Here is a 26,728-nt window from a genome sequence, read left to right as displayed (position 1 = left end):
ATATGATCAACTGTGTGACAAGTGCATAAGAACGAAATGATGTGTGGTATGTTGACTCAGGTGTGTCAAACCACATGACAGGTCATGCAGAATGGATGCAAGATGCAAGGAAAATGGAAAAGCTAGGATTTGTGGAGACTGGTGATGATACTGCACATCCTATTGTGCAGATTGGTAAAATTCCTTTGTCTATGCAGGATGGGAAAAAGAAATACTTGTCCGATGTATTTCATGTCCCGAACATCACCAAGAACCTGGTTTCTGTTGGTCAAATGGTTGAGCAGGGCTTGCAGGTCAGATTTAATCCTCATGGATGCTTTGTTGAGGATATGAAAAATAACGGTCGCTTGATAGCAAAAGGAAAGAAGAAGGGCAGGATGTTTACGTTGGATGTGGACATGCCTGAATTGAGTGCAGCAATGTTTGCATATGGGACCGGTGTAGTTGCAGATATTGATATCTGGCACAAATGCATTGGTCATGTTAATATACAACGACTTAAATTAATGCAAGCCCAAAATATTGTTGCAGGATTGCCTAAACGTTGCAGAAGTGCACAAGGTTTGTGAAGCCTGTCAATTTGGGAAACAGGCAAGGAAACTTTTTCCTAGGCATGTTCAAGAGAGTAAAAAGCCATTGAAATTAATCCACTCTGATGTGTGGACTACTAAAGCTGCATCTATTGGAGGCTGTCACTATTTTGTCACATTTATTGATGACTTCAGCAGAAAACTTTGGGTGTATTTTATGAAAAAGAAAAGTGAAGTGTTTGGGCACTTCAAAGCTTTTAAAGCTATGGTTGAAAAAGAAACAGGCGTGCAAATAAAATGCCTAAGGTCAGATGGAGGGGGAGGGCATATTGGAGAGGTATCTCGGGCCATGCTAAATGAAAAAGATCTACCAGATTATTATTGGGCTGAAGCAGTTGGTACAGCAGTTTATATAATGAACAGGACTCCCACTGCAGCAATACATGGCATGACGCTAGAGGAGATGTATACTGGTAGGAAACCAGACATTTCTCATTTGAAAATTTTTGGTTGCATTGCCTATGTCCATGTGCCAGATGAGTTGAGGTCCAAGTTGGATCCAAAAGCTGAGAAGTTCGTCTTTATTGGTTATTCTCTGCAGCAGAAAGGGTATAAATGCTATAACCCTTCTACACGTAAGTTCACAGTGAGCAGAGATATTGTTTTTGATGAGATGAGCAGCTGGTATAAACCAGTAAATGTAATGATTGATGTAGATGCACAAAATGGTAATGCTGCACAGAATTCACAGCAGCAATCACAAAATATTAGTGGACTCGGAGTGTCCTCTAGCAATGGTTCACATACTTCGCCATGGACAGGCAGATTGAGATCAGGGGAATCTCCTCAAAGCAATGCAGAGAGTGGTATGCAGGTATTACGAAAAGGAAAAGAGAAGGTAGATCAGCCCATGTTTGATGTGAATGCAGGTCACTCTTGTGTGGATGGTGAATCCAGTGGCTCAAAACAGAGCATTGATGATGAGTTGGGTATTCCTTCTGTTGTTACACCTGGAGTAAGGAAGACCAGGGATGTTTTGAGAGTACCTGGAAGTGAGCCTATTTTGCGCAGGTCTACCAGGGTTAGGTATCCTATGGATAGGCTGAAATATGATGGATTTATAGCCATTCACTATGCCTATATGGTCAAAGTGATACAGGAACCAGAACCCACTTCTTTTAAGCAAGCCATGGGAAATGAAAAATGGGAGAAAGCCATGGATGAAGAAATGGATGCCTTGGATGCAAATGCTACATGGGAATTGGTGACTTTGCCTAAAGACAAGAATGCAATTGGTTGTAAGTGGGTTTATAAGATCAAGCACAATATAGATGGTTCTGTGAATAGATACAAGGCAAGATTAGTTGTCAAGGGGTATGCACAAACATATGGCATTGATTATGAAGAAACTTTCAGCCCGGTTGCAAGGATGGCAACCGTAATAGTAGCCATTGCTATGGTTGCATCAAAGGGATTGTCTTTACATCAGATGGATGTAAAGAATGCCTTCTTCCATGGTGATTTGCAAGAAGAGGTCTTTATGGAGCAGCCAGCAGGTTATGTTCATGCTATTCATCCTGAGTTTGTTTGCAGGTTGAAGAAAGCCTTGTATGGCTTGAAGCAAGCACCTAGAGCATGGTCTGACAAGATAGGATAGTATCTTGTCACTATTGGCTTTCAGATTTCCAAGGCAGATTTCTCACTCTATGTGAGAAAAATAGAGAAAGGGATTATGCTGCTTGTCATTTATGTTGATGATTTGATCATCACAGGTGATAGTGATGAAGATATCCTTCATGTGAAATTGCTATCGACGCAGAAGTTTGAGATGAAGGATTTGGGAGAGCTGTGTTATTTCTTGGGCATTGAGGTGATTAGATCACCAAGTGGGATACAGCTCTTGCAGAGGCAGTATGGATTGGACATGCTGTCCAAATATGGGATGACAGGCTGTAAGCCTATTTCAGTTCCTTTGGAGCAGAATGTGAAGCTGAGCACAGATGCAGGTGAGCTTTTGAAAGACCCTACTATGTACAGACGCATAGTAGGAAGTTTGATTTATATGACTATTACCAGGCCAGATTTAAGCTATGATGTTGGATTGGTAAGTCAGTTTATGCATGCTCCAAGGAAACCGCATTTGGATGCGGCTAGACACATACTCAGGTGTGTGAAGTCCACATTGCAGTATGGACTATTTTATGAGGTTGGGGTTCAGATACAGTTGCATGGATACACTGATGCTGATTGGGCTGGTAGCATTTCTGATAGACGATCTACCAGTGGATATGTGTTCTCTTTTGAAAGTGCTGCAGTCACTTGGAGCAGCAAGAAACAGCCTACAGTTGCCTTGTCGAGCACAGAGGCTGAGTACAGGGGTGCAGTAATGGCTGCATGTGAGGTAGCTTGGTTGCATAAGCTACTTTATGATATGCATCAAATGGGCTTGTTGTCATTTATTGTGACAACATGAGCAGTATACACTTGGCAAAGAACCTAGTCTTTCATGCTAGAACAAAGCACATTGAGGTGCATTATCACTATGTGCGGGAGAAGGTTTTACTAGGTCTTATTGATCTAGTTTATGTTAGCACAGAGGATTAGGTAGCTGACATATTCACGAAAGCATTGGGCGCAGAGAAGCTGTGCAAGTTCAGAGACCTGCTTGGTGTGCAGGAATTGGGATTGAGCTCGAGGGGGAGTGTTGAGATATCGAGCTCCACTCGCGATATGCCAGGGTGACCGTTGTGTATTTATGTCACCGACTTGTTAGCTGGAGATGCGGTTGGTACACCGCCCACAAATAATAGCTGGATGACAGCTATCCTTATCTACTCTAGTTTGTGGCTCAGTTAGTAAGCCACCTTAGTTAGTTGAGTTTGGTTTGAGACCCACAATAGGGTTCTTCTATTTCTTTGTACTTGAGTTCTTTTTGGCTTTTACAGCTAAGAAGAGGAAAACTGTTTTCAGCCTCCACCTTTGTGTGTATTCCCCCATTGTGTATGTGAGAAAGCTGCAAGTGAGACTCCTTCCCTCTCTCCACTATCTTCACATTTTCGAGGTTGCTCCATCTGCATCTTTCTCTCCTGGTGGCCGCTTTCGATGGTAAGCTTCTAGGAGGTCTTCCTTCGATGTCGCAAGGACCACTTCCTCATCCATCTTTTCTGCTTGTCCCCCAGGAGGATGCCCACTTGGGACTCTATGTTGGACCGGTCTCGTTTCTTGGGTATTGTCAGAGGAAGCACCACTAAAGTGACCTTCCTTCGGTAGGCTCGGCTTGGCATGCCGAGGCTCTGCTTTCCCCTTTTTTTCGACCAGCATCCATCCTTCATTGCTCTGGGGTCCTATCATGTGCACGGGTTGGTATCTAACGTGTACTGGGTACACAAGACTAGCTTAGGTAGCCTGGGGAGGCTTAGCAGGCTTAATTCTCGGGTTGAGTGGCAAGAGTACGAACCAGTTAGAGGTCTTCGCTATTTTTGGCGCTTGGGGCTCGAGTCTATATAAGGGGCCCAGAGGTTCAGTTCTCAAAGAGCCGATGGGAGCAAGTTTCATTCCTAGGTGCTAGGTCTGATCTTGGATTGAGTCGCGGATGTGCGCCTGCATCATAGCGTAGCCCAAGGCCCAGTAGCAGATCCTAGGCTTCATAGTGCCACCTAGTGGTATGGGACACTAGGCTGGTTTGGATCTAGTTGGGAGTTCGTGCCAGTAGCTCAGCTTGTGGCTCGGAGGGGACATCTCCTGATTCGGGATCACATCCCGTAGATGTCGTGGTTGGGTGGTGAGCAGCCTACTCAGTTTTCTCACATTGTGTGTGTTCTTGTGTTTGCTTGTAGATCAGAGGTTTCAGGAGTGCTGGGATGTGTCAGTTGGTATTAGAGCCAACTCCTGAGGTAGGAACTTATGTTGCAAAAATTTTGGACGATTCTTTCTCCAAATATGCCCTAGTTTTGAAATTTGTGCCGTAAGTGTTTGTTTGGTTCATCGGATTTTGGGAAATGGTTGAGATTTAGGAAAAGAAGGAAGAAGAGAGAGAGAGAGAGCAGGGTGATTTCGTTGCAAGAAGTGACAGGTTGAGAGAGAGGGAGAGAGGTGTAGTTAGGAGGAAGAAGCGGGGTCCAGGTAAATGCGTCAGAAGGGAGTTAGGAGAGAGTGTAAAGTTGGGGCGAACCAAAGGGGCATCCCGCATGTTGGCTGGCTGCTTAGGCGTTGTGATGGCAGGTAGAAGGGGAGCGCAGGAAGGTGCGAAATAGGATAGGGACAAATCGCAATTTGGGTGAGCTGCTTTTCGGGGGGGCCTGGGGGCTTAAAAAAAGTGCTACCCCTCCGTTTTTGGAGGGTGAGCTTTTGGAAAAGCAGAGCTTTACTAAAAGCCTGCTAAAAAAAGTGCTACCCCTCCGTTTTTGGAGGGTGAGCTTTTGGAAAAGTAGGGCTTTACTAAAAGCTTGCTCTCCCGCTAAAAGTTCGGACAAATTACCTTCTCCCATAGCTTGTAGATTGTGCAGAATTCTAGCCCCTCTACACCTTCACGCCCGAGAGCCAGAATATTGGTACGGCCTGCTACAGCACTTCGTACGGATGGCCAGGAGCGAAGTTCCAGGTTCCAGAATCTGAGCTGAATCGTCAGCTCAGCTTAGCCTGCTTACCTTCTTCATCGACCAACTTTCCCTTCTTCCATCGCCTCCTTCTTGGCCAGCTTCCACTTCGTTTCTACCTCCTAGCTCCAAAGCCACCTGCTTGTTTCTCTTTTCTAGCCTATCTTCTTTTCAGATCAGATTTCAGTCATGGCTGATTCTGTAGACCCTGAGCTTGCGATGGGAGACAGGATTTGAACTACCATGCGGATGATGACTAGGGTCTCTACGATGATCTGATTACGAAAAAAGCCTTCAGTGAATTCACCACTGCTCTTGATGGAAAGTTTGAGCAAGTTAACACGAATCAAACGGGGTTGACACAACAACTCCAAGGGATTCAAACTACACTCACACGTTTGACTAGCACTGTTCAGGCGCTCACGCATGTGGATGCCATAGCTTCAGTGTTAGGTCCGAACATCACTCTAGATCCTTTTCCCGAAGATCAGACATCTCGTATCAAGGAGGTTGTTGACACTTGGTTGCACAAGTGGCAAGTACACTTCGAGTTTCACCCTTATCTAGATGACAAGAAAATATAGCTTGCAGCCGGGTTTATGTCAGGAAAGGCTTTATTGTGGTGGAAGGAACTCCAACCCAAGCCTGCAACATGGATCGAATTTCAAGGGGTCTTCAGGAAAGAGTTTCCGAAGAAGGAAGATTACGATATCGTAGGCAAGCTTAAAGCCCTCGATATGTCCAAGCTGAATTTGACTTTTGAGGTTTATCTTTAGAGGTTTCGGGATTTGCAGACCAGAGCTACAAAGATGGATCCAGTGACCTTGTTAGGTTTCTTTGTGGATGGTTTGCCTAACTCGTACAAGTTACAGATCAAGAACAACAAATGTACCACGTTGCAAGAGGCCATGAATTACGCGCATATTTATTATGATACCATGGCCAGTGCAAAGGGAACCATAGTTGCCGACACGGGTGGGAAGAACAAGCGGAAGTTCTTCCAGTCTACCACTAGTACTGGGGAGACGAAGTCTATAGACAACACCTCCAAGAAACATTTGACTCAGGCGAAGAATGCTTGTGCCCGTTTCCTTCGTACCTTGAAGCTAAAAAAAGGACGTTGCTTCTTCTGCGAGGACCGGGGCCACACCAAGAATGATTGTCCTAAGTGCAAGAACCAGAAGCAAGCGTCGGGACCGAAGCTCCAGGTGGGTCCAGGTACCAAAGCCAAAGGAGTTAATCAAGTTGCGATGACAGGTATTTCTGATAGACGACACCCAATATCGTTGGCCCACACTAGAAAAAGAACTCTATGCAGTAGTGTATGCCCTGAAGGTTTGGAGACAGTACTTGTATGGTTCGAAGTTTCTTGTATTGACCAATCATCAGCCAATCAAGTATGTGTGTGATGGGACTGAATTGAGGGGACGGAAAGCTAGATGGGCAGAATTAATGCAAGATTTTGGTTTTGAAATACGTTATCGCAAGGGTTCGTTAAATAGTGTGGCGGATGCCTTAAGTCGAGTCAAGTTTGTAAATGCTATGTCATTTATAGAAATATCCTTAGACCTATTTCAATCCTTGAGAGGGCTTTGCACAACTGATAGTCATTTCAGTTCTTATTGGCAGAAAGTCTAGGATGGGAGCTCCATGGTTGACCAGGACTCAGGGATTGTGCCACCTACTCATTATGGCAGCAACCATAATATGGTGGTTCACCCAAATAGAATAGCTTTAGTTCTCTACATCTTGGAATCATCATGTGTGTGTGTGTGTGTGTGTGTGTGTATGTGTGAGAGAGAGAGAGAGAGAGACGCTTTACTTAGATTAGTTTCTATTTGTTTATAGATAGCTATGCCTCCCCGGCAAATGTCTCTATTTCATTTGCCGATGTTCACTCAACAACCACCACCGCCAAAGCGTTCAAAGAAGAGGCACATTTCAAAAGATGCATCCTCCAATGAAGGTGAGGGAGAGGATATCTTAGGAGATACAGAGCCAAATGTAGTTGGCCTAGAGAATGATTTGCAGTTGTAGCTTCGAAGGCAAGCATGGAACGAAGCTTGGACAGCAACATTTGAATGGGCTTATTTTGACAAGTCCATCGGTAGGATTTTTTGCAAGTATTGCAAGAATGACATACGCTCCAAAAGTGAGTTTGGGAATCTGGTTCCATTAATATCCAGCACAATGCTCTTATAGAGCATGCAAAATCTAGGGCACATTTTGAGGCAAAATATGTACATGGATTCAAGAAAGTGTGCATTGAAGATGGGATGAATAGATCCAAGGATGATGCCAATCAAGCCATTGAGAATCTATTTACAGCAGCATATTTTGTTGCCAAAGAGGATCTTTCTTTTAGCTCATATTCGAAACAACTGAAGCTTTTAATCCGATGCAAATGCCCATACATCACAACTGATTTGTACCACAATGACAAGGCATGTAGTAAGTTTTTGGGATGCATTAGTGAGGGGCTTTTGTCACAAATCTTGCAAAGGATGAAAGCATCTACATTTTACAGCCTCATGATGGATGAATCGACAGATATTGGGCATATTCAGCACCTCATTGTCTATGCCTCATTCATAGAGGATTGTGAACCTATTACAGTGTTTCTAGGCCTCTTGGAAATACAAGGTGGAAATTCAAGCCATTTGTATGATTCTTGCATGTTCTTCTTGTCACAACTACACCTTGATGTCAACAACATAGTTTGCTTGGGTACAGATGGTGCTTCATCTATGATAGGGCATGTTAATGGGCTAGCTACTTGCATGAAACAAACCAGTCCTTATATGACTTCAATACATTGTATTGCTCATAGAACCAGCCTATGCTTATGTGACGCAGTTAAGAGATATGTAACAGCCCAAGAAATTGATCATATTGTGAATGAGATAGCAGCAATCTTTTCCAAAAGTGCCTTAAAAATTATAGCACTGAAGTCTCTAGAGACCAAGTTTGGGTGTGTGGAACTTAAGATGAGTCATATTCACAAAATCAGATGGCTGAGTAGAGCATCAACTATTCACAAAGTTTGTGAATCTTTTGAGCCTTTGCTGGTATTTTTGAAGTCATATAATCCCACTTTGTTTGTCAAGGTGAGCAATTTTGAGTTCATCTACAAGATTCACTTCATGGCAGATATGCTTAAAAGGTTGGCCATATTGAGCAAAACATTTCAATGTAACTTTGTTGATATTTCAGCAGTTAGTGGGATTATACAAACTGAAATACACTTAATTCATGAACAATTCCTCATGGATCCAGATGTGGATATCAATGCACCTCAATGTGACACCATGGGTTATCCCATTATTCTAGATTATGGCCCTATTGTGGGACAGCTTGCTGCCCTTAGAGCATCTCTTCGTGGCAATACATACAGATCAGTCTTGATTTGCAAAAATCTTGATGGCATGGATATGGAGTCAGCCCTTGAATTTCAGAAGGAGTTCTCTAACGTGATAATTCAGAATCTATTTGAAAGGTTTCCAGATAACAACCTTATTGGATGATTCAAGGCATTATCACCTTGTAGCTTTCCAAAGGGAAACCATTTGAAGAATTATGGGTTTTCTAAAATTGAGACACTTGCATCCTACTATGGTGAGTCCAAGGATCTTGAAAACAGAGAGAGCATCGGACCTCTTATTGACAAGATGCATGCCAAACGGGAGTATGAATATTTCAAGGCACAAGCTGCATTTGAATGGTAAGGAAGGAGTTTGAGGGATACATGGGTCTCTATTGCTAGAAACCCAACCACAGATGCCAAGTATCCCATGCTACTTTGTTTAGCACATATCTCTATGCTACAATGTGCAAGTACAGCAATATGTGAAAGAGGTTTCAGCATACGAAATATAATCAAGGACAAGCTTCGAAACTCTCTAAAATCAAGGAGCATGGATGCGCTTATGCGTGTGTACATCGAAGGGCCACCTCTTGAAGACTATGATTTTGGTGTTGCCATTGAATTATGGAAGAGAGGTACCAAAACTAGTAGGCATATCTATGGTGAAAGCACAAGGTATGCTTTTGATTTGTTTATCATATATAAATAATTTTAGTGTGATTGTATATGTGTTTAGTTGACTTTGATTGCTTTCTTTGAATGTAGGGTCAGCGGGATTCAAAGAGGTTGAAGGTATTTTTTAAAGTTTCAATCATTAGGTAGATTTTGTCTTGAAATCAATATTCATTCTCTTAGCTATCCTATTAAGTAAAATCATTTCTCTATGCTTTTATTTGCAGGTTGCTTTTTGGGATATATTTTTTGTGCATGCTTTTTTGTGGCATTATCTATGATGATTTCTATCTACAATGAAACGATAAAGGTGCAGTAAGGGATCCCATATATACAATTGCTGTTTTGAGATCAATATTTTGAAGAGGGTCCATCTATGGTAAGTTTTTCTATTAGATTAGAAGTGTAAATCTGTTTTTATACATGCTGAAATTAGATTACATGGGATTTTTTGTGAATATACAAGTTTGGTCTTATTCAAGCATGTAGTTGATGATGATCTTGAGCTTAGAAATGGAGTGTTTGAATGTGTGGATATCTTGCTTGACAAGTGTCTTATGATCAAATCAGCTTTTACTTGATGTTACAACTCTGCATATCTTAGGATCGTGATCATGTGGGCAAGATATGGGACTAAGATCTACTGCCAAGTAACCGTTGTATACACCATATGAGGTAAAGCTTCCTTTGGCATCTGATATTGTTAAAGCTTTTTTAGTAGTTTGCTTGGTTGTCTTGGCAAGTAATGGTAGCTATCGTTGTCTTGGTTATGATGTCTTAGTTGTCCTTATAAGTAAGCTAGTATGATCGTGTCTCTATGGTTTTACTTGTAGGTTGTTTTGTGGGTTGTGTACCTTTTTTGTGGCATTATCTATGATGATATTTGTCTACAATCAAATGGTTAAGGTGCAACAAGGGATCACACATATACAGTTGCTACGGTTTTGATATCAATATGGTTGTTTTGAGATCAATAATTGAAAGAGGATTCTACAATCAAATGGTTAAGGTGTAGTAAGGGATCACACATATACAGTTGATTCTGTTTTGATATCAATATGGTTGTTGTTTTGAGATCAATAATTGAAAGAGGATTCTACAATCAAATGGTTAAGGTGTAGTAAGGGATCACACATATATAGTTGCTGCTGTTTTGTGGCTAAGATCTACTACCAGGTGACCATTGTGTAGACCATTATGAGAGAAAGATACCTTGCTATCTCTTGTTATCAAAGCTTGCTGAAAAGTTTACTTGGTTGTCTTGGCAGGTAATGGTGATTGGAGTATGGTGTCTACTTCTTGATTATGCTTGCCACACCATAAGGATTTCATCTTCAACATAGCTGACATTGTACATACCGTTTATAGTTTTATAGGTCGCAATGTATAAGGATCTTAATCTTAAATATAGCTTACATTGAACATATATTTTATAACTTCATTCACTCTTAACATGTGAGAGTGGGTTATATAAATCATATCTAGCACAAAGTTTCAATTTTGGGTTGCAACTTTGTAAGAGAGGAGTTGTAACATTTTGGATATCTAATATATTTATGATGTGTTCATAGCTTGTCCATATTTATGATTAATTGTATATTGCTTTTGCTTTCAATACCTTTAAGATTTGGCTAGAAGTTTCTTTTTGGTTTTGTATAAGTAAATGTCGTTTTAAAAGGATTTCATGCAAGTGAATACCTCTCTATGGCCTATTGAAAAGTATTTATCACTTCTTTTGAGGTTTAGTGAAAATAAATGTCTTTTTATAAGGTTTCACATGATTGAATACCTTTATATGGCCGGTTGTAAAGTATTTACTCCTTTTTTTAAGGTTTTCAAAAAATATATGCCTTTTTATAAGGTCTCATGTGAGTAAATTTCTTTGTATGGCCAGTTGGAAAGTATTTACGTCTTTATTTACCGGTTGAAATTTTCAAATACCGGCTACTCTAGAGAGCTACCCTTATTTTGTCTGGTTGAAAATAATGTTTTGTGTGGGGAGGCCGTACCTTTTCTGTATTTTTCCTTTTAATAAACGAGTAACCTGACCTGTCCACGACAGGCTAGCGACCCGCTCCGCTGAGTCTCAAGATGCTAAAATGTCTGAAACCAGCAACATATTCTAACCAAAAAAAATGTCGACGACATAGTACTTCAAAATATTACATCCGAAAGTGAAACCAGAGAACTCATTGATATGTCCAAATGCACATCCGCATACAACGTCATAATTGAACATACAAAATCTACAATAGACACACAAACATCCCTAAAGGGAAAAGTCTGCGGCCATGTACTATAGGGAAAAGCTTGCGTCAGCCATGTACTCCACATCCACCATGCCCAAAAAAAAATTCTGTATGACAGAGTACTTCAAAATATCACATCCAAAAGTGCAGTCACATGTCTGAACATGCAATAGCTACATCAAAGAACTGATTGATATATCCAAATACACATCCACAAATAAAGTCATAACTGAACATACAAAATCTACAATAGACACAAAAACATCCCTAAGGGAAAAGTCTGCGGCCATGTACTGCACGGAAAAGCTTGCGGCGGCCATTCACTCCACGTCCACCGCATCCACCACGGCTACGAACATACAACGAAGTACCAGCAATCGTATCTAGACCAGCATCACATAGAAAGATAATTGAGGAACTATAATTATTGAGCCATAAAACTTTTATACATGTATGTTGGTAAAACCCAACTCATTCTTTAGAGTACTTACTCAGATGCAAAGGGCTGTCAACAATGCTCACATAGGTGTACGTGTAGTCCCCATTTTGCCCTCGATAGAAAATTCGTGTCCCCACACATTCATAGTATCCCAGCCAGCGAACAGTGATGGTCTATGGTCCATCATCCCTATGAACCCAGCAAGCTAGGACAGCGTAATATCCCAAATGGACTCGTCCATCCAAAGAATTGTGGATGTGGAGATTCATTAGAAACCTTGAATCAAGAACAGTCCTAAAAGACAAACAATAGCATGTTTTCCCACTCACATATAATCGAAAAAAAAAGTTTAAGGTTGGTCGGAATGAATGTTATTCTTCGAATAAACGACGTTCTATCACCAGCATTGGTACCAATAATGATTTCAGCTTCTAACACTTTTGTGTGAAACTTTTTCGAGTAACCTGACCTGTCTACGACGGGCTAGCGACCCGCTCCGCCGGGTCTCAAGATGCTAAAATGTCTGAAACCAGCAACATATTCTAACCAAAAAAAATGTCTACGACATAGTACTTCAAAATATTGCATCCAAAAGTGAAACCAGAGAACTCATTGATATGTCCAAATACACATCCGCATACAAAGTCATAACTGAACATACAAAATGTACAATAGACACACAAACATCCCTAAAGGGAAAAGTCTGCGGCCATGTACTATAGGGAAAAGTCTGTGCCGGCCATGTACTCCACATCCGCCATGTCCAAAAAAAAAATTCTCTATGATAGAGTACTTCAAAAAATATCACATCCAAAAGTGCAGTCACATGTCTGAACATGCAATAGCTACATCAAAGAACTGATTGATATATCCAAATACACAACCGCAAAATAAAGTCATAACTGAACATACAAAATCTACAATACACACACAAACATCCCTAAGGGAAAAGTCTGTGGCCATGTACTGCAGGGAAAAGCCTGCGACGGCCATTCAGTCTACGTCCACCACACGTCCGCCGCGTCCACCGCGGCTATGAACATACAACGGAGTACCAACAATCATATCTGGACCAGCATCACATAGAAAGATAATTTAGAAACTATAATTATTGAGCCATAAAACTTTTATACATGTATGTTGGTAAAACCCAACTCATTCTTTAGAGTACTTACTCAGACGCAAAGGGCTGTCAACAACGCTGACAAAGGTGTACGTGTAGTCCCCATTTTGCCCTCGATAGAAAATTCGTGTCCACACACATTCATAGTATCCCAGCCAACGAACAGTGATGGTCTGTGGTCCATCATCCCTATGAAGCCGGCAAGCCAGGACAGCGTAATATCCCAAATGGACTCGTCCATCCAAAGGATTGTGGACGTGGAGATTCATTAGAAACCTTGAATTAGGAACAGTCCTAAAAGACAAACAATAGCATGTTTTCCCACTCAAATATAATCCAAAAAAACTTTTGTTTTAACAAAAATAAAGCATTAAACAATGCACACAGTTCTTACCCAAGGTAGCTCTCCAGCTCAAGCAAATCCAACAACAGTTGTGCGCTCTCTAGAGATCCCCAGCCCACAGGATCTACAATTTTCTAAAAGTGAGTGACTATACTATTAAACGTGTCAACATAAAACGTGGTTGTTAAGCAACTATGTACCTTGCACCTGTGCTCTTGTTTCGGTGACAAACGTGAACTGCCTAGACATCCTATCACATTGCAAAAAGAGAATGCACGTGTCAATGTACATATACTGGAAAAAAACAATAGGCTTTGAATAGAAAATAGCCTGTAGTGTATTGCAAACCCATAACTCAAACGAAAAATGAAATCCAAACATTATCAAGGACAAAGTCATGAAATATTACGTCTCACTTCATCTTTGTATAAATAGCCAACATTCCCAAAGACCTATGATAGTTGGAATATTGAAAGAACTTAAAAAAAGCTATACAAAGATTACCGAAATGAAGATTTTCCACCCAAGAAAGTCTGAGGAGGGCTTGAAAGAGCAATGTCATACTCCTAGGCTCTTGTTGTTTGCAAAACTTCCTTGTACACAACATTTGTGGTAGAAGTATTATCCATCTCCTCGCCCCTGGCATCAGACGCACTCTGCGAAATGAAAACCTTAACAGCGTTTGATGCTCGGATACGTGAAAATGCCACATATAATTGGCCATGACTGAATACCGGTGTCGCCAAGTACAGCCCCAAAACTGACAATGTTTGGCCCTGTGACTTATTGATTGTCATGCCAAATGCCAATCGGATAGGAAATTGCCGTCTCCTCATGTTGAATGGAAGTTTAAGGTTGGTCGGAATGAATGTTATCCTTGGAATAAACGTTCTATCACCAGCATTGTTACCAGTAATGATTTCAGCTTCTAACACTTTTGTGTGAAACTCTTTGCATATCAACCGTGTCCCATTGCACAAACCCTAGCGAGGATTCAAATTACGCAATAAAATTATAGGAGTATTCCTTTTCAAAACCAACCAATGCGGGGGATATCCACCACCAAGATCAAGACTGTTCAAATACTCGACTGCAAACAAAAAGGAATCTCCCCGTAAGTTGTCCACTGAGTCTGCACTTAGGTACTCCCTTTCCTCACCGGGCATTGCCTTCAATGCCGTAGCATTAATTGCATCAACCTCGCTGTTTCGAGGTGCAAGGATAGCGCGCTCTCGAAAGTATGGTGCACAGTCCAAAACAGTTGCAAGCCCTCGATACACCCATCTAATGAGGCCTTCCATGGACTTTGTCTCTAAAAGCATATGCAATGGAATCACAACAGTATCTTCTTTTGTACATCTATTTATCCCATTGCCAATGTCCAGAACCCATTGCATGAACTCTTGCTCAGCACAATTATCACCAGTCCGAAGGACCCGCATATTCTGCGTCAACTTCAATACTGTAGTGCGACCCTAAATCCTTGAGTGGCATAAGGTAGCATTGACAATGTCCTCTCGTCCTGCCTTTGGAAGAACTGGCAAGACTTGCCTAAAATCCCCCCCCAACAATACCACCTTCCCACCAAAAAGTTGCTCATTGGACATGATATCTCGCAAAGTTCTATCTAGTGCCTCGAAAGCAAATCGGTGAGTCATGGGTGCCTCATCCCATATTATCAGCCTAGCCATCTTCAAAACATCTGCGAGTTGACTATTAACCTGAATATTGCAACTGCTAGTACCATCCAGCTCCAACGGTATCTTGAATCGTGAGTGTGCCGTGCGTCCATTGGCTAGTAGCAATGCAGCAATCCCAGAAGATGCACATGCCAAAGCGATGAGCCCCTCCCCACGCAATCGAGAGAGCAAGCAATTGTAGAGAAAGGTCTTTCCAGACCCTCCTATACCATTGAGAAAAAAGACCTCACCACCATCTCCATAGATCCTTGCCAAAATCCGATTGAATGCAGCACGTTGACAGTGATTCAAGGACATTTCCATTTGCTGGGCAATCTGTGCTTCTTTCACACAATCAAACATTCTTTCTTCTTGCAATAAGCCATTTCCAGCTTCTGACAAAGATGTTCTATCTACAACAGGCATTCCGTCAAACTCAGCCAACCTTCGCCCATGTTGTTGAAGAATGTGCTCCAACTGCAATACAGCCTTCTTTATTGCTAGTTCACGAGGACCAATTAAATTCCCCATACTTGATTCCAATATATTAAAAAAATCATCCGAAAGCTCAAGGGAAAATTTTTCCCACAAAAGTTGAGGAGACGTTGGCTCACAAAAAACCAATATTGTGACAAATAGGTGTCTCAATTGTGCACTATTTTGATAAAACACAGCCTCTTGCATACACACAAACCATTCATCATCACTCTCCAACAATCCCCGTGTTAGTAGACCGATCAACTGAAAGTAAACCATAGCAAATCAACCTCGCAATACAAATGCTTGTTGAAGGAATCGTCCACCAAGACGTGGAGCTGAGGATGTCTACTTCAAGTCTGCACACAGGAGCAGAGGATGTTTGCTGGAGCCTATTGGAGCTGGCTGCTGGTCGATGGAACTGCCTTTACACTGCTGGAGGTCGAGACATGGAGCGGATCGAGAGCTGCTGGTAGCTCAGAATGGCCGTTATATGCGTAGAGGTACAAAAGGGAACTTGGGGTGGTTCCGTTATATGGGTAAAGAGAACTTGGGGTGGCTATCCTTGCTTGCGTCTGTAGCCGAGGATGCCCGTGGGCATTTGAAGATCGGGCTCCTTCTATTCTATCAAGGACTGCGCGACTGAGTATCCAGGTTCATTCAGAAATCGCTCCATTGGTCTTCGACGAATTCGAGCATGGGCAGATGAACGATTGCGCGACTGAGTATCCAGGTTCATTCACAGAAATCGCTCCATTGGTCTTCGACGAATGCGAGCATGCAGACAAAAGGATGCCCAGGCAGGAGCTGGAGGTGGTGATCGTCGATATGCAGAAGCTGGACGGCGGATGAACGGTTGGAGAGGACGGAGTTGCTCAGTGGGATCGTCGATATGCAGAAGTTGGACAGCGGATGAACGGTTGGAGAGGACGGAGTTGCTCAACGGGAGGAAGCTGGAGAGGTGCGATGGAGGCTGGAGGACACGGGAGGCGCAGGTGGGAGCCTTCATGGCGTTGAAGGCGTGACGGCTCCTGACGGCTCCCTCCCAGCGATGACAGCTCCTCTTCTGCATTCAAGCATTCAATTCTTTCAATTCTCCCTCCTGAGATCTCCTCCCAGCAATGACGGCTCCTCTTCTGCATTCAATTCTTCTTCCTTCAACCTCTCCCAGCGATGACGGCTCCTCTCCTGAGATCTCCCTCCCAACTCCTTTCCTCACGACATGTGGCAAGGTCTCGTGATAACATGTGGCAAGGTTGCCTCTCCTCTCCCTCCTTAATAGAATATAGATAGAGATAGATAGAAGATAGAAGATAGAAGCTTTTCTTTTTTCGCAAAACTGAGGAGATTTAATTCCCCCAAATTCGAATATGGTACTACTACAGTTCCAATTATGAAAATGGGAAGCCCCTTTCCCGGAGCAGGCTGAAAGTGATGCAAGCTGCCATAACAAAACTCTATTGGCAAAGTACTGCGAATCCACCAGATGCAGATTCTGCTTAATCTTGCCATGCCGCTCTCAGCATTATCCGCAATGTACTCCAAATGCACATGATGCAGATTCTGCTCCAGAAAATGGAAAAAATCTAAATGTCACTAGCGACGAGGAACCTTGACGTAATCTGTTTTTTACCTCCCGGCTTTGACGCTTTGGAATTCCATCTTTAAACTATCGTACCGTAATGTATTTTCGCCTCCGCGTTCGTTTGGAGGGTTGTAATTCATATTTACACTAGTTTCGTTCCAAGGAAGTATCAACTCACAGGTGTAGGTACCTTTCAGAGAAGCGAAGGAAGTCCTATTCCAGTGCACCTGCGTCTAGCGGGGAAAAAACAGGTGGACGTGTGTACATATTATGTATCCAAGAATCTAAATATCATCTTCCGCGGACGTCAAGGAATCATATCACGATGGAATACGACACTGCTTAAAACAGAGGTCGTGAAAGAAAAAGCTTTAAAATAATCAAGACCTATTATAGTTCAATTCACCAAAATGCACAGTGAAGTGACATCGAATGCAAGTCTGTGACAATTTGAAATACTTGTTTATTTATTTGCGGCACAAGAAATGCACGTGGTCAAAAAGTAACATCGCAAGTAAGCCTGCGAGAGAGTCGGCTTGGTAAATAGCCCAGTTATATCTATTGCGTTTGGGATGCGATTCTGATTCTTAGCCATCAACTTTGGCCCAAAAATTCAGCACCTGCGAACTCCAAAATCACCTATCTCCTAGAGATGGACGAAACAGAAATCAAACAGTAAGAGACCAGTATCCTTTGCCCGCCGTTGCAGAAGGTGATCTGACGTTGTCAAACCAGGCCCAGTAGGAAGGATTGAAAGCAGCAGGGGAGGCAGGAACTGGGCGGGGAGTGAACGGTCCCGCAGATCCTCGCCATCCTTCCAAGCATTTCAACAGTGGCAAGAGTAATTTCCCGTCCAAAATAGCAGTGAACACCTTTTCGATATCTTCGCCAGGGCTCCTCGTCGCAGTTCCACGCAGAAGATCAGTGCCCAATTCAGTCCTCACAAATTTGTAGAGAGGATAGGTCCTGCACTGCTTGATTCTGTTGGGAACTGCATAATCTCCACTGTCGTATTTCTCCCTTGCCTTGGGCACTTCATCATCCAGATGTTTCTTCAGCTCGGCTTCAAATGTGGGGATCACCTTGAACAGTGCAGGGACTTCCTTCTCCTTTTCCTCTTCCATTGGGGTCTTCAAGGCCTGCTCGACCAAGACCTCTCTTAACTGCAACATCAAAGCGTAAGAAGGATTGGAAGCATTGTCGATGTAGGAGAAGACAGGCTGATGATCGACGATTTGGAGGATCTCCTTCTCAGAGAAGCGGGTGGGAAGCAAAGATCCACTTCCCGACGTGTAGAGGGTGCCCCTCACTGCTTGCAAAACGATGTGCTTCACGACAGCTTGCATGTTTTCTTCTAGATGCCTCAGATCCACAGCTTGACAGAGAGCTACGAGATAAGAGGAAGACATCAATTTCAAAATTTCCACAGCCTCGGCTGTCTTCCTGGCCGCAATCAAGCCCAGCGAATTCACATCCTGGTTGTGCTGCTCAGCACTCTGAACATGAGTGGTGACAGGATTGGCAAGGTATTGCAGCTCCGAGCAGTAGGCAGCCATGGCAATCTCAGCACCCTTGAATCCGTAATCCAAACTGGGATTCGGACCGCCACTCAAGTTGGAGGGCAGCCCGGAGTTGTAGTAATCACAAACAAGTTCGGAGAATTGAGCAAACATGAGCTTACCGATAGCAGCGAGGGCAATTCGCATGTTATCCATAGACACACCGATTGGGGTACCTTGGAAATTTCCTCCATGGAGAGCCATGTCCCTGGAAACATCGATGAGCGGATTGTCGTTGACGGAGTTGATCTCTCTCTCGATGGCATGGGTGGCCGTTCTGATGACCTCGATTTGAGGTCCGAGCCATTGAGGCGAAGTTCTAAGGGCATACCGATCCTGTTTGGGCTTGGAGAGAGGGTCAGTCTCGTGAAGCTTGGCTGCAGCCTTCATGTAGGAGCTTCCCTCGAGCAGAAACTCCATGACAGCGGCTGCTTCGATCTGCCCCGGGTGATGCTTGAGCTGATGGGTGAGAGGATCTGTGAACTCAGGCTTGCCTTGCATAACCTCGCAAAACAGAGCAGACAGAACCTCCGCCAACAGCACCAGCACATTCGCATCGAAGCACACGCTCGAAGCAACGGCACCACCAACAGAAGTTCCGTTCACCAAAGCCAACCCCTCCTTGGGCTGCAGCTCAAAAGGCTCCTCCACTCCTGCCAGCTTGAGCGCCTCAGCAGCGCTCACTTCCTTGCCCTCCGGCGTCACAGCCTTGGAATTGCCTCTAGCAGTGAGCAAACCAGCAATATAGGAGAGGGGAACGAGGTCCCCTGAGGCGGTGATGGTGCCTCGCAGAGGCAATTTCGGAATGATGTTCTTGGAGATGAGCTTCTGCATAGCTTCAAGGATAACCCAACGAATTCCGGAGTAGCCCTGCATGAGGGTGTTGGTGCGGACAAGCATGGCAGCTCTCGCGTAGGGAGCAGGGAGAGAGCAACAATCGTTTCTTCCGATCACGCCAGCGTTAAGGAAGCGAATGAGCTCCTTCTGAAGCTCCACAGCTTGATCAGTCCGGCGATGCGAGGTTGCACCGAAACCGGTGGTGACTCCATAAGTATCAGTCCCCTTGAGGATGTTGTTGAGCACCCAGTTCGAGCTCTCGTCCACCCTGGGCTTCGCCTCGACTTCGTCCAGCAGCACCTCAACCTCAGGCCGCTGCGTGATGGCAGTCACCTGCCCCACGGTGAGGCTGCTACCGCGAAGCATAACCTTCTCCGTCTCCCAGAACTGTCGGATCATGCGCCGGACCTCCTCATAGTGGCTGCTCTCGAGAGCCTCAGCGGCCTTGCACCAGTGGGGAGGGCGGGCGACGGGGCCTTCGACAAAGAGGGAGTTCTTGCCCTGGACAGGGATGGGGAGGGTGGGGGGGCGGTGGAGCTCGGCGAGCTTCTTTTGGGCAGAGGCGACGGGGTCGGAGGCCATGGAGACTGGGAGGGATGGGGAAAGCTGGAGAGCTAGGGAGTGTGGGAGGAGCTCAGGAAGCAAGCTGGGCGATGGCGAGAGCTCTAAGGTATGAGGTATGAGGAAGCTGCAAGCTTTGTTGATGGTGAAGCAACTCAACGAAGAAGCTCTGAGCGTTGTGGCTATGGCGACAGAACTCTGAGTTGCGAGCTATGGCGATGGAGCTCTACTGATATAGATAGATAGTTCAATAGCAGAGATGATGATGGCAAGTGATAGAGGTCACTTATAGCTTGCAAGGTGAGTTGACTTGGTCTCCGTCACCGCTCACACGACCAGTCAAACTTGAACTCTTGACTAGCCTCAATTGAACTGTTCCAATGTTACTTTAGTACAGGGCCCTTAGCCCACCTGGCTTCCTCGCCCCTGTCCACGCTCGACAGCCCACGTTCTGTCCCGTCAACCCCTGCCCATTTTTTTTGCCCACTCCCATATATACTATGATACTATCCATTTCACAATTTGCAACGGGGGGTAGCACTTTTCCTTGCACGAGTTTGAAAGTATACCACTCACCACTCCCCTTGTCTTTGAACCCGCCCACGCACTCAGCTTTCCTTCACATTTTCCCACTCTCAAACTCCATCACATGTGCAATTGCAAAAGTCTCGGCTTGCTCTTGAACCTTTCACACTCCCAGTCCCATCAAGCCTACTCTCCACACTGATCAAAAGCAAAAAAAGCACACACTCTCCTGAGCCCAAGAGATTGATTCCCTCCCCTACCTTTACAAGGCCATGTGCAAGGTGGTTTAGGGTAAATGAACTTGGAAGTTGACATGCATGGCATCAATAGCTGTGCATGTTATCAGGCTACTTAAGGAAGACTTGGCAAATGGTTGGTCTCTACTCCTTAGTCTCTTTTTCTCATTTTTTAAGAGGGCTATCATTGTTGAGGTCATTTTTAACATTATGCTCATGGGCATAGCTTTCTTGGAGCAAGAATTTTGCGGAAGGAGAGTTAAGTGTGTATGTGTGTGGCCCAAGGGGGAGGGAGAGCTATCTTGGATTTGTGGATGGTATTCTAACTCTTTTGTTAAAGCACTCTTTCAACTAAAAAAATAAAATTTATTAGCCAAAGTCTAACAACAATTTATTATGTATAAGCAAAGGGTAAGTTGTTATAGTCGTTATCCTTTGTTAATAAATTACCATTTATACATACACTTGTGAAGTTTCTTCCTCTTTCTTATTTCACATCTTTACCAACTACTCATGGCCAATTATTCACATGGTCTTCATGAGGCCAGTCTAATGATTTAGACATTAAAATTTGAATATTAAGATATGTATGAAATATATACCCCAATCACATAAAGTGGCGACAAAGAGCATTCATCACCAAACAAAAATTATACAAACTACATTGGCAGAGTAGCAAAGTACACAAATCAACTAAGCAAAAAACACAACTAAATGTAATTATGTCCAGCTATTGCATGCATGCATGTCTGTCGCACGTGTATGCATCTATGAGGTAGGTGGGTGTGACTGGGAAGGGGGGGGGTCATGCTTCTATGGGTGGGTGTGCAAACATGTGCCTAATGCGTGTGCATGTGTCTTTGCATAAGTTGGGGGCTCGTGGGGACACCATACATGTATCGAAGCCAACCCCTAGTTGTTATCCATGCTCAAAATAAGAAGAAAAACTGATGAAATAACTACCTAAGTTTGAGTGGAAAACTCAAATCAAAGGTACTTCCCACCATATAAACTGATTAGTATAAATCTCTTTTTGTAACCAATTTAGGATTTCAATGGGAGTTGGATAACGAAATCGTTTTTAAATTTGGTGATTAAATTGCCAAGTCCTTACTTGAAAACCAAAACATGAAATGAAAAATAACCAAAAATTTCAAAAGTAAGAATTGAAAATTTTATTCAATCAAGCAAGTAAACTCATCTCTAACCTATACCTCTATTGGTTAGCAATGAGAGAGAATTGAGGCTACGAACTAGGAACGATCTGGTTGCAAACTGTGCATGATTATCGAGAGTGGAAGTGTTAGGGGTCGACGAGCTAAGGAATTGCAGAACGTGAGGCATCTATTGTAGTTCCTGAGGAGACATCCCCATGAGTAACATAATAGTTGGGGGGGGTCCAATGAGACAGGACTGAAGTATGTGGAGGAAACCAAGGTTGGGGGGGGGGGACTGAGGGCCATAAGGAGCAAGAGATTTCGTCATATCTGATGCCTTGGCCAAGAGGTTACTGAGAGGGCGCTCTGGTTTGGATTATGAAGATGTAGGGAAATTTTTGCATCTGCAGAGGCTGCAAGGAGGTCTAGGGAGGTTGCGAGGAAGCCTTGGTTTGAGATAGCTAAGAAAGATTTGGTGGTCTACAAGCTATAGTTGGATGATGTCAAGCCTAAGCTTGTTCATTTTACAAAAGGGCGAGGGGGGGGGCGTCTATCATTTTTTCATAGGTTGTGTGTCCTATTTTAAGAGCTTGAGGAGTTCCTATCTTTTGAGTGCGAGATCCCTAGCTCAAGGTATCCTACTAGGTTCTTGGGGGGTCTCTTCCATATCAGATATGCATCAGAGGCTTTACAGGATGAATTGGTCAGAAGACCTTTTATGTCTTTGGGTGCTACAGTCTTGGTTATTCCATGGAGTCCTAGCTTTAGTATTGATGAGTTCCTATTTCATGAGTGTTTGGTATTGTTTGATTTTCCTAATCTACTCGAAGTGTTTAGGGATTCAGTGGAAAGGCTTGCTTCTACTCTTGGGCGGGTCTCCTTATACCGCCTTCTTGCAAAGTCACCTTTTGGCCTCAACTCTGGGATCATAGTTAGGATGTTCTAGATTTTCTGGAGATTGAGTTGCCAGATGAGGGTGGTCATGCATGGCTCAACAAGTTTGATTTGTCCCTTTTCTTAATGCTTGTTTCATTTGCCATGATATGACGAACTTTGCCAAGAGTTGTCCAAAGAAAATGGCAATACGAAGCTTGCTCCAGGAGATAAGACCTCTGACGTGTAGAAGCTATGGTGGATGATCCAAAGTCTTAGTTGGCATAGGGTGGAGATAAGCAACTCATCACTGATCCTTCGATTATTTTTCCCGAAAACAATAAGAATGAAAGGGATGGTGCTACGGCCATGACGTCGGGGGAGGATCAATGGAAACTGGTTGGCCATAAGGGTAAGACTATCGAGGTTCTGCATGATGTTCCTAGAGGTTTCTCTCATTTTGAGGATTCGTCTCAATTGATTTCAAAGGCTCTGCCCCGTGTGAGTTCTTTGGCTCCAAAGCTAAAAGGAGGATTTGACTTGAAGGCGAATAATGGAGGGGAAGATTTGGATATGTAGACTCGAAGGCCTAATGTGACATGAAGAAATTTGATGATCATCAAATGTTGGTCCATGAAAGTGAAGACTGGGAACAAGAGATGCTGGAGGCAAATCACCCATAAACCCTTGCTCGAAGACAAGCAGTCAGAGAGGAGACATCCTGGTGTGTCTGATTCAAACTCTAACATGCCTTCAAGTAGTAGGAGAGGAGGTCTCTTGGTGTGTTCAATTCAAACTCTAACATGCCTTGAAGTAGGACGATGTTGAAGCATATCAAGGATGCAATGCAAGTTGCTGGACAAGGTAAGGAGAACCGCTCTAATTTCTTCAGAGATCCTACAAGGTCTAGGTGAATCAATGATCAAGGGATGTCAAAGGAAGCTGCTAAGGTGATAATGATTTTAGTTCCTTTGTGGAACCTCCGTTGCTATTGTGAAGCAATGATTCAGGTTCCTTTTCCAAAAGCTGGGTGTTAAGGTGATGGTCAACCGTCCTACCCTTGGGAGGGGTGGTTTAGATATTCTTATAAGGGAACCTCTTGTGGCTAAAGAATTGTTTAAAGTGAGCATTGGTATACTATGGTCTCTATGTTTACACATGATTTTATGTTCAGGGTTCTTAGGAAGTATTATCCAAATTTACCTAGTGAAAGGAATGAGTGTTGGTGCTCTTTGAGTTCTCGGATGTCAAGATAGTGTTGGTTGTTGGGTTGTGATTCGAATTTTATTGAAGATGGAGTTAATTGGTCTCATCATGGTAGACTCGTATCTAGAAGAGCTTTGTCTTTTGTATGGTCTAAAAAACTTCCTCAAATTAGACCCCACTGGGTTTTTTAACAAAAAAGGGGGGGGGGAATCATGGAGCAATCGTCATATTCGGAGGACTTCTGTGCAGGGTTGTTTAGATCTGATGTATTGTTCTAAAGAAGGATGGTTGATGTGTTCAACCCTTAGTGGGCATTATATGACTCAATCCTATTTGTCTGATCATTTACCTCTACTTCGGAAGTTTAGTATCTGAGCTTTGCTTGGTAGATCTCTAGATATACCATTCAAGTTTAAAAAGAAATTCTTGTCTTCTAAGAAGTTTTGTAGGTAGATTAGAGAGACATGGAGACAAAACCAATTGAACTTTGAAGACCCTTGTCTCAAGTAGTATGCCTCAATCCAAGCTATAATGCCTTCAAGTAGTAGGAGAGGAGGCCTCTTGGTGCGTTCAATTCAAACTCTAACATGCCTTGAAGTAGGACGATGTCGAAGCATATCAAGGATGCAATGCAAGTTGTAGGACAAGGTAAGGAGAACCACTCTAATTTCTTCAAAGATCCTACAAGGCCTAGGTGAACCAATGATCAAGGGATGTCAAAGGAAGCTGCTAAGGTGATAGCAATTTTAGTTCCTTTGTGGAACCTCCATTGCTATTGTGAAGCAATGATTAAGGTTCCTTTTCCAAAAGTTGGGTGTTAAGGTGATGGTCAACTGTCCTACCCTTGGGAGGGGTGGTTTAGCTATTCTAATAACGGAACCTCTTGTGGCTAAAGAATTGTTTAAAGTGAGCATTGGTATATTGTGGCCTCTATGTTTGCACATGGTTTTATGTTCATGGTTCTTAGGATGTATTATCCAAATTTACCTAGTGAAAGGAATGAGTGCTGGTGCTCTTTGAGTTCTCAGATGTCAAGAGAGTGTTGGTTGTTAAGTTGCGATTCGAATTTACTGAAGATGGGGTTGATTGGTCTCATTGTGGTAGACTCGTATCTGGAAGGGCTTTGTCTTTTGTATGGTCTAAAAAACTTCCTCAAATGAGACCCCACTGGGTTTTTTAACAAAAAAGGGGGGGGGGATCATGGAGCAATCATCATATTTGGAGGACTTCTGTGCAGGTTGTTTAGATCTAATGTATTGTTCTAACGAAGGATGGTTGATGTGTTCAACCCTTAGTGGGCATTATATGACTCAATCCTGTTTGTCTGATCATTTACCTCTACTTCGGAAGTTTAGTATCCGAGCTTTGCTTGGTAGATCTATAGATATACCATTCAAGTTTAAAAAGAAATTATAGGTAGATTAGAGAGACATGGAGACAAAACCAATTGAACTTTGGAGACCCCTATCTTAGGTAGTATGCCTCAATCCAAGCTATAATGCCTTCAAGTAGTAGCAGAGGAGGCCTCTTGGTGCATTCAATTCAAACTTTAACATGCCTTGAAGTAGGACGATGTCGAAGCATATCAAGGATGCAATGCGAGTTGCAAGACAACATAAGGAGAACCACTCTAATTTCTTCATGCATGCCTACAAGGCCTACATGAATCAATGATCAAGTGGTGTCAAAGGAATGTGCTAAGATGATAATGATTTTAGTTCCTTTGTGGAATCTTCGTTGCTATTGTGAAGCAATGATTCAGGTTCCTTTTCCAGAAGCTGGGTGTTAAGGTGATGGTCAATTGTCCTACCCTTTGGAGGGGTGGTTTACCTATTCTTGTAAGGGAACCTCTTGTGGCTAAAGAATTGTTTAGGGAAAGTGAGCATTGGAATATTGTGGCCTCTATGTTTGCACATGGTTTTATGTTCAGGGTTCTCAAGATATATTGTCCAAATTTACCTAGTGAAAGGAATGAGTGCTGGTGCTCTTTGAGTTCTAGGATGTTAACAGAGTGTTGGTTGTTGGGTCATGATTGGAATTTTATTGAAGATGGAGGTGATTGGTCTCATCATGGTAGACCCATATCTAGAAGAGCTTTGTCTTTTTTTTTTGTCTAACTGGCTTCCTCAAATTAGACCCCAGTGTGTTTTTTTTTTTGGGGGGGGGGGATCATGGAGCAACCATCATATCAAGTGGACTTTTGTGTAGGTTGTTTAGATCTTATGTATTGTTCTAATAAAGGATGGTGGATATGTTAACCCTTTGTGGGCATTATATGACTCAATCTTGTTTGTCTACTCATTTACCTCTACTTTGGAAGTTTAGTATCCGAGCTTTGCTTGGCAAATCTCTAGATATACCATTCAAGTTTAAAAAGAAATTCTTGTCTTCTAAGAAGTTCTATAGGTAGATTAGAGAGACATGGAGACAAACCCTATTGAACTTTGGAGACCCCTGTCTCAAGTGGGATGCCTCAATAATGCCAGAAGCTAAAGCATGGGAGTGACAAGACAAAGCGGGGAAACCTAGAATGAAAGATCTAGTTACGATTAGGGTGTCTTTGAGGGAGGCTATGGACTTGACGACAAATGATTCGACAATAGCTACTATCTTAATGGAATTGGAAGCTTGGATACAAGTTAAGGACTTAGAGGAAGTAGAGTTTGGCCATGATTCACAAAACAAACAGCTATGGCTTGAATTAGGAGATTGTCCTTC

At 43.1% G+C, this 26,728-nt stretch overlaps 1 protein-coding gene across 1 annotated transcript; it reads right to left on the bottom strand.

Annotated features, from left to right (window-relative positions):
* Window positions 1–17,499: 17,499 nt before the first annotated feature.
* Window positions 17,500–20,257, bottom strand: LOC147900344 (phenylalanine ammonia-lyase-like). Its single transcript, XM_087376735.1, has one exon. The coding sequence runs from the start codon at window positions 20,032–20,034 to the stop codon at window positions 17,725–17,727; it is 2,310 nt and encodes a 769-aa protein (XP_087232861.1). The 5' UTR covers window positions 20,035–20,257; the 3' UTR covers window positions 17,500–17,724.
* Window positions 20,258–26,728: the final 6,471 nt, after the last annotated feature.

The sequence above is a fragment of the Dipteris shenzhenensis genome, chromosome 7 (assembly GCF_047967505.1).
Source record: "Dipteris shenzhenensis isolate YYH24624 ecotype China chromosome 7, Dip_SZ_1.0, whole genome shotgun sequence".
In the NCBI taxonomy this organism is placed as follows: Eukaryota; Viridiplantae; Streptophyta; class Polypodiopsida; order Gleicheniales; family Dipteridaceae; genus Dipteris; species Dipteris shenzhenensis.
This window is presented reverse-complemented; position numbering and strand designations above follow the sequence as displayed.

Bases quoted from the DNA above. Each gene is read 5' to 3' on its own strand.
- LOC147900344 (XM_087376735.1), bottom strand. From the start codon at position 20,034: ATGGCCTCCGACCCCGTCGCCTCTGCCCAAAAGAAGCTCGCCGAGCTC.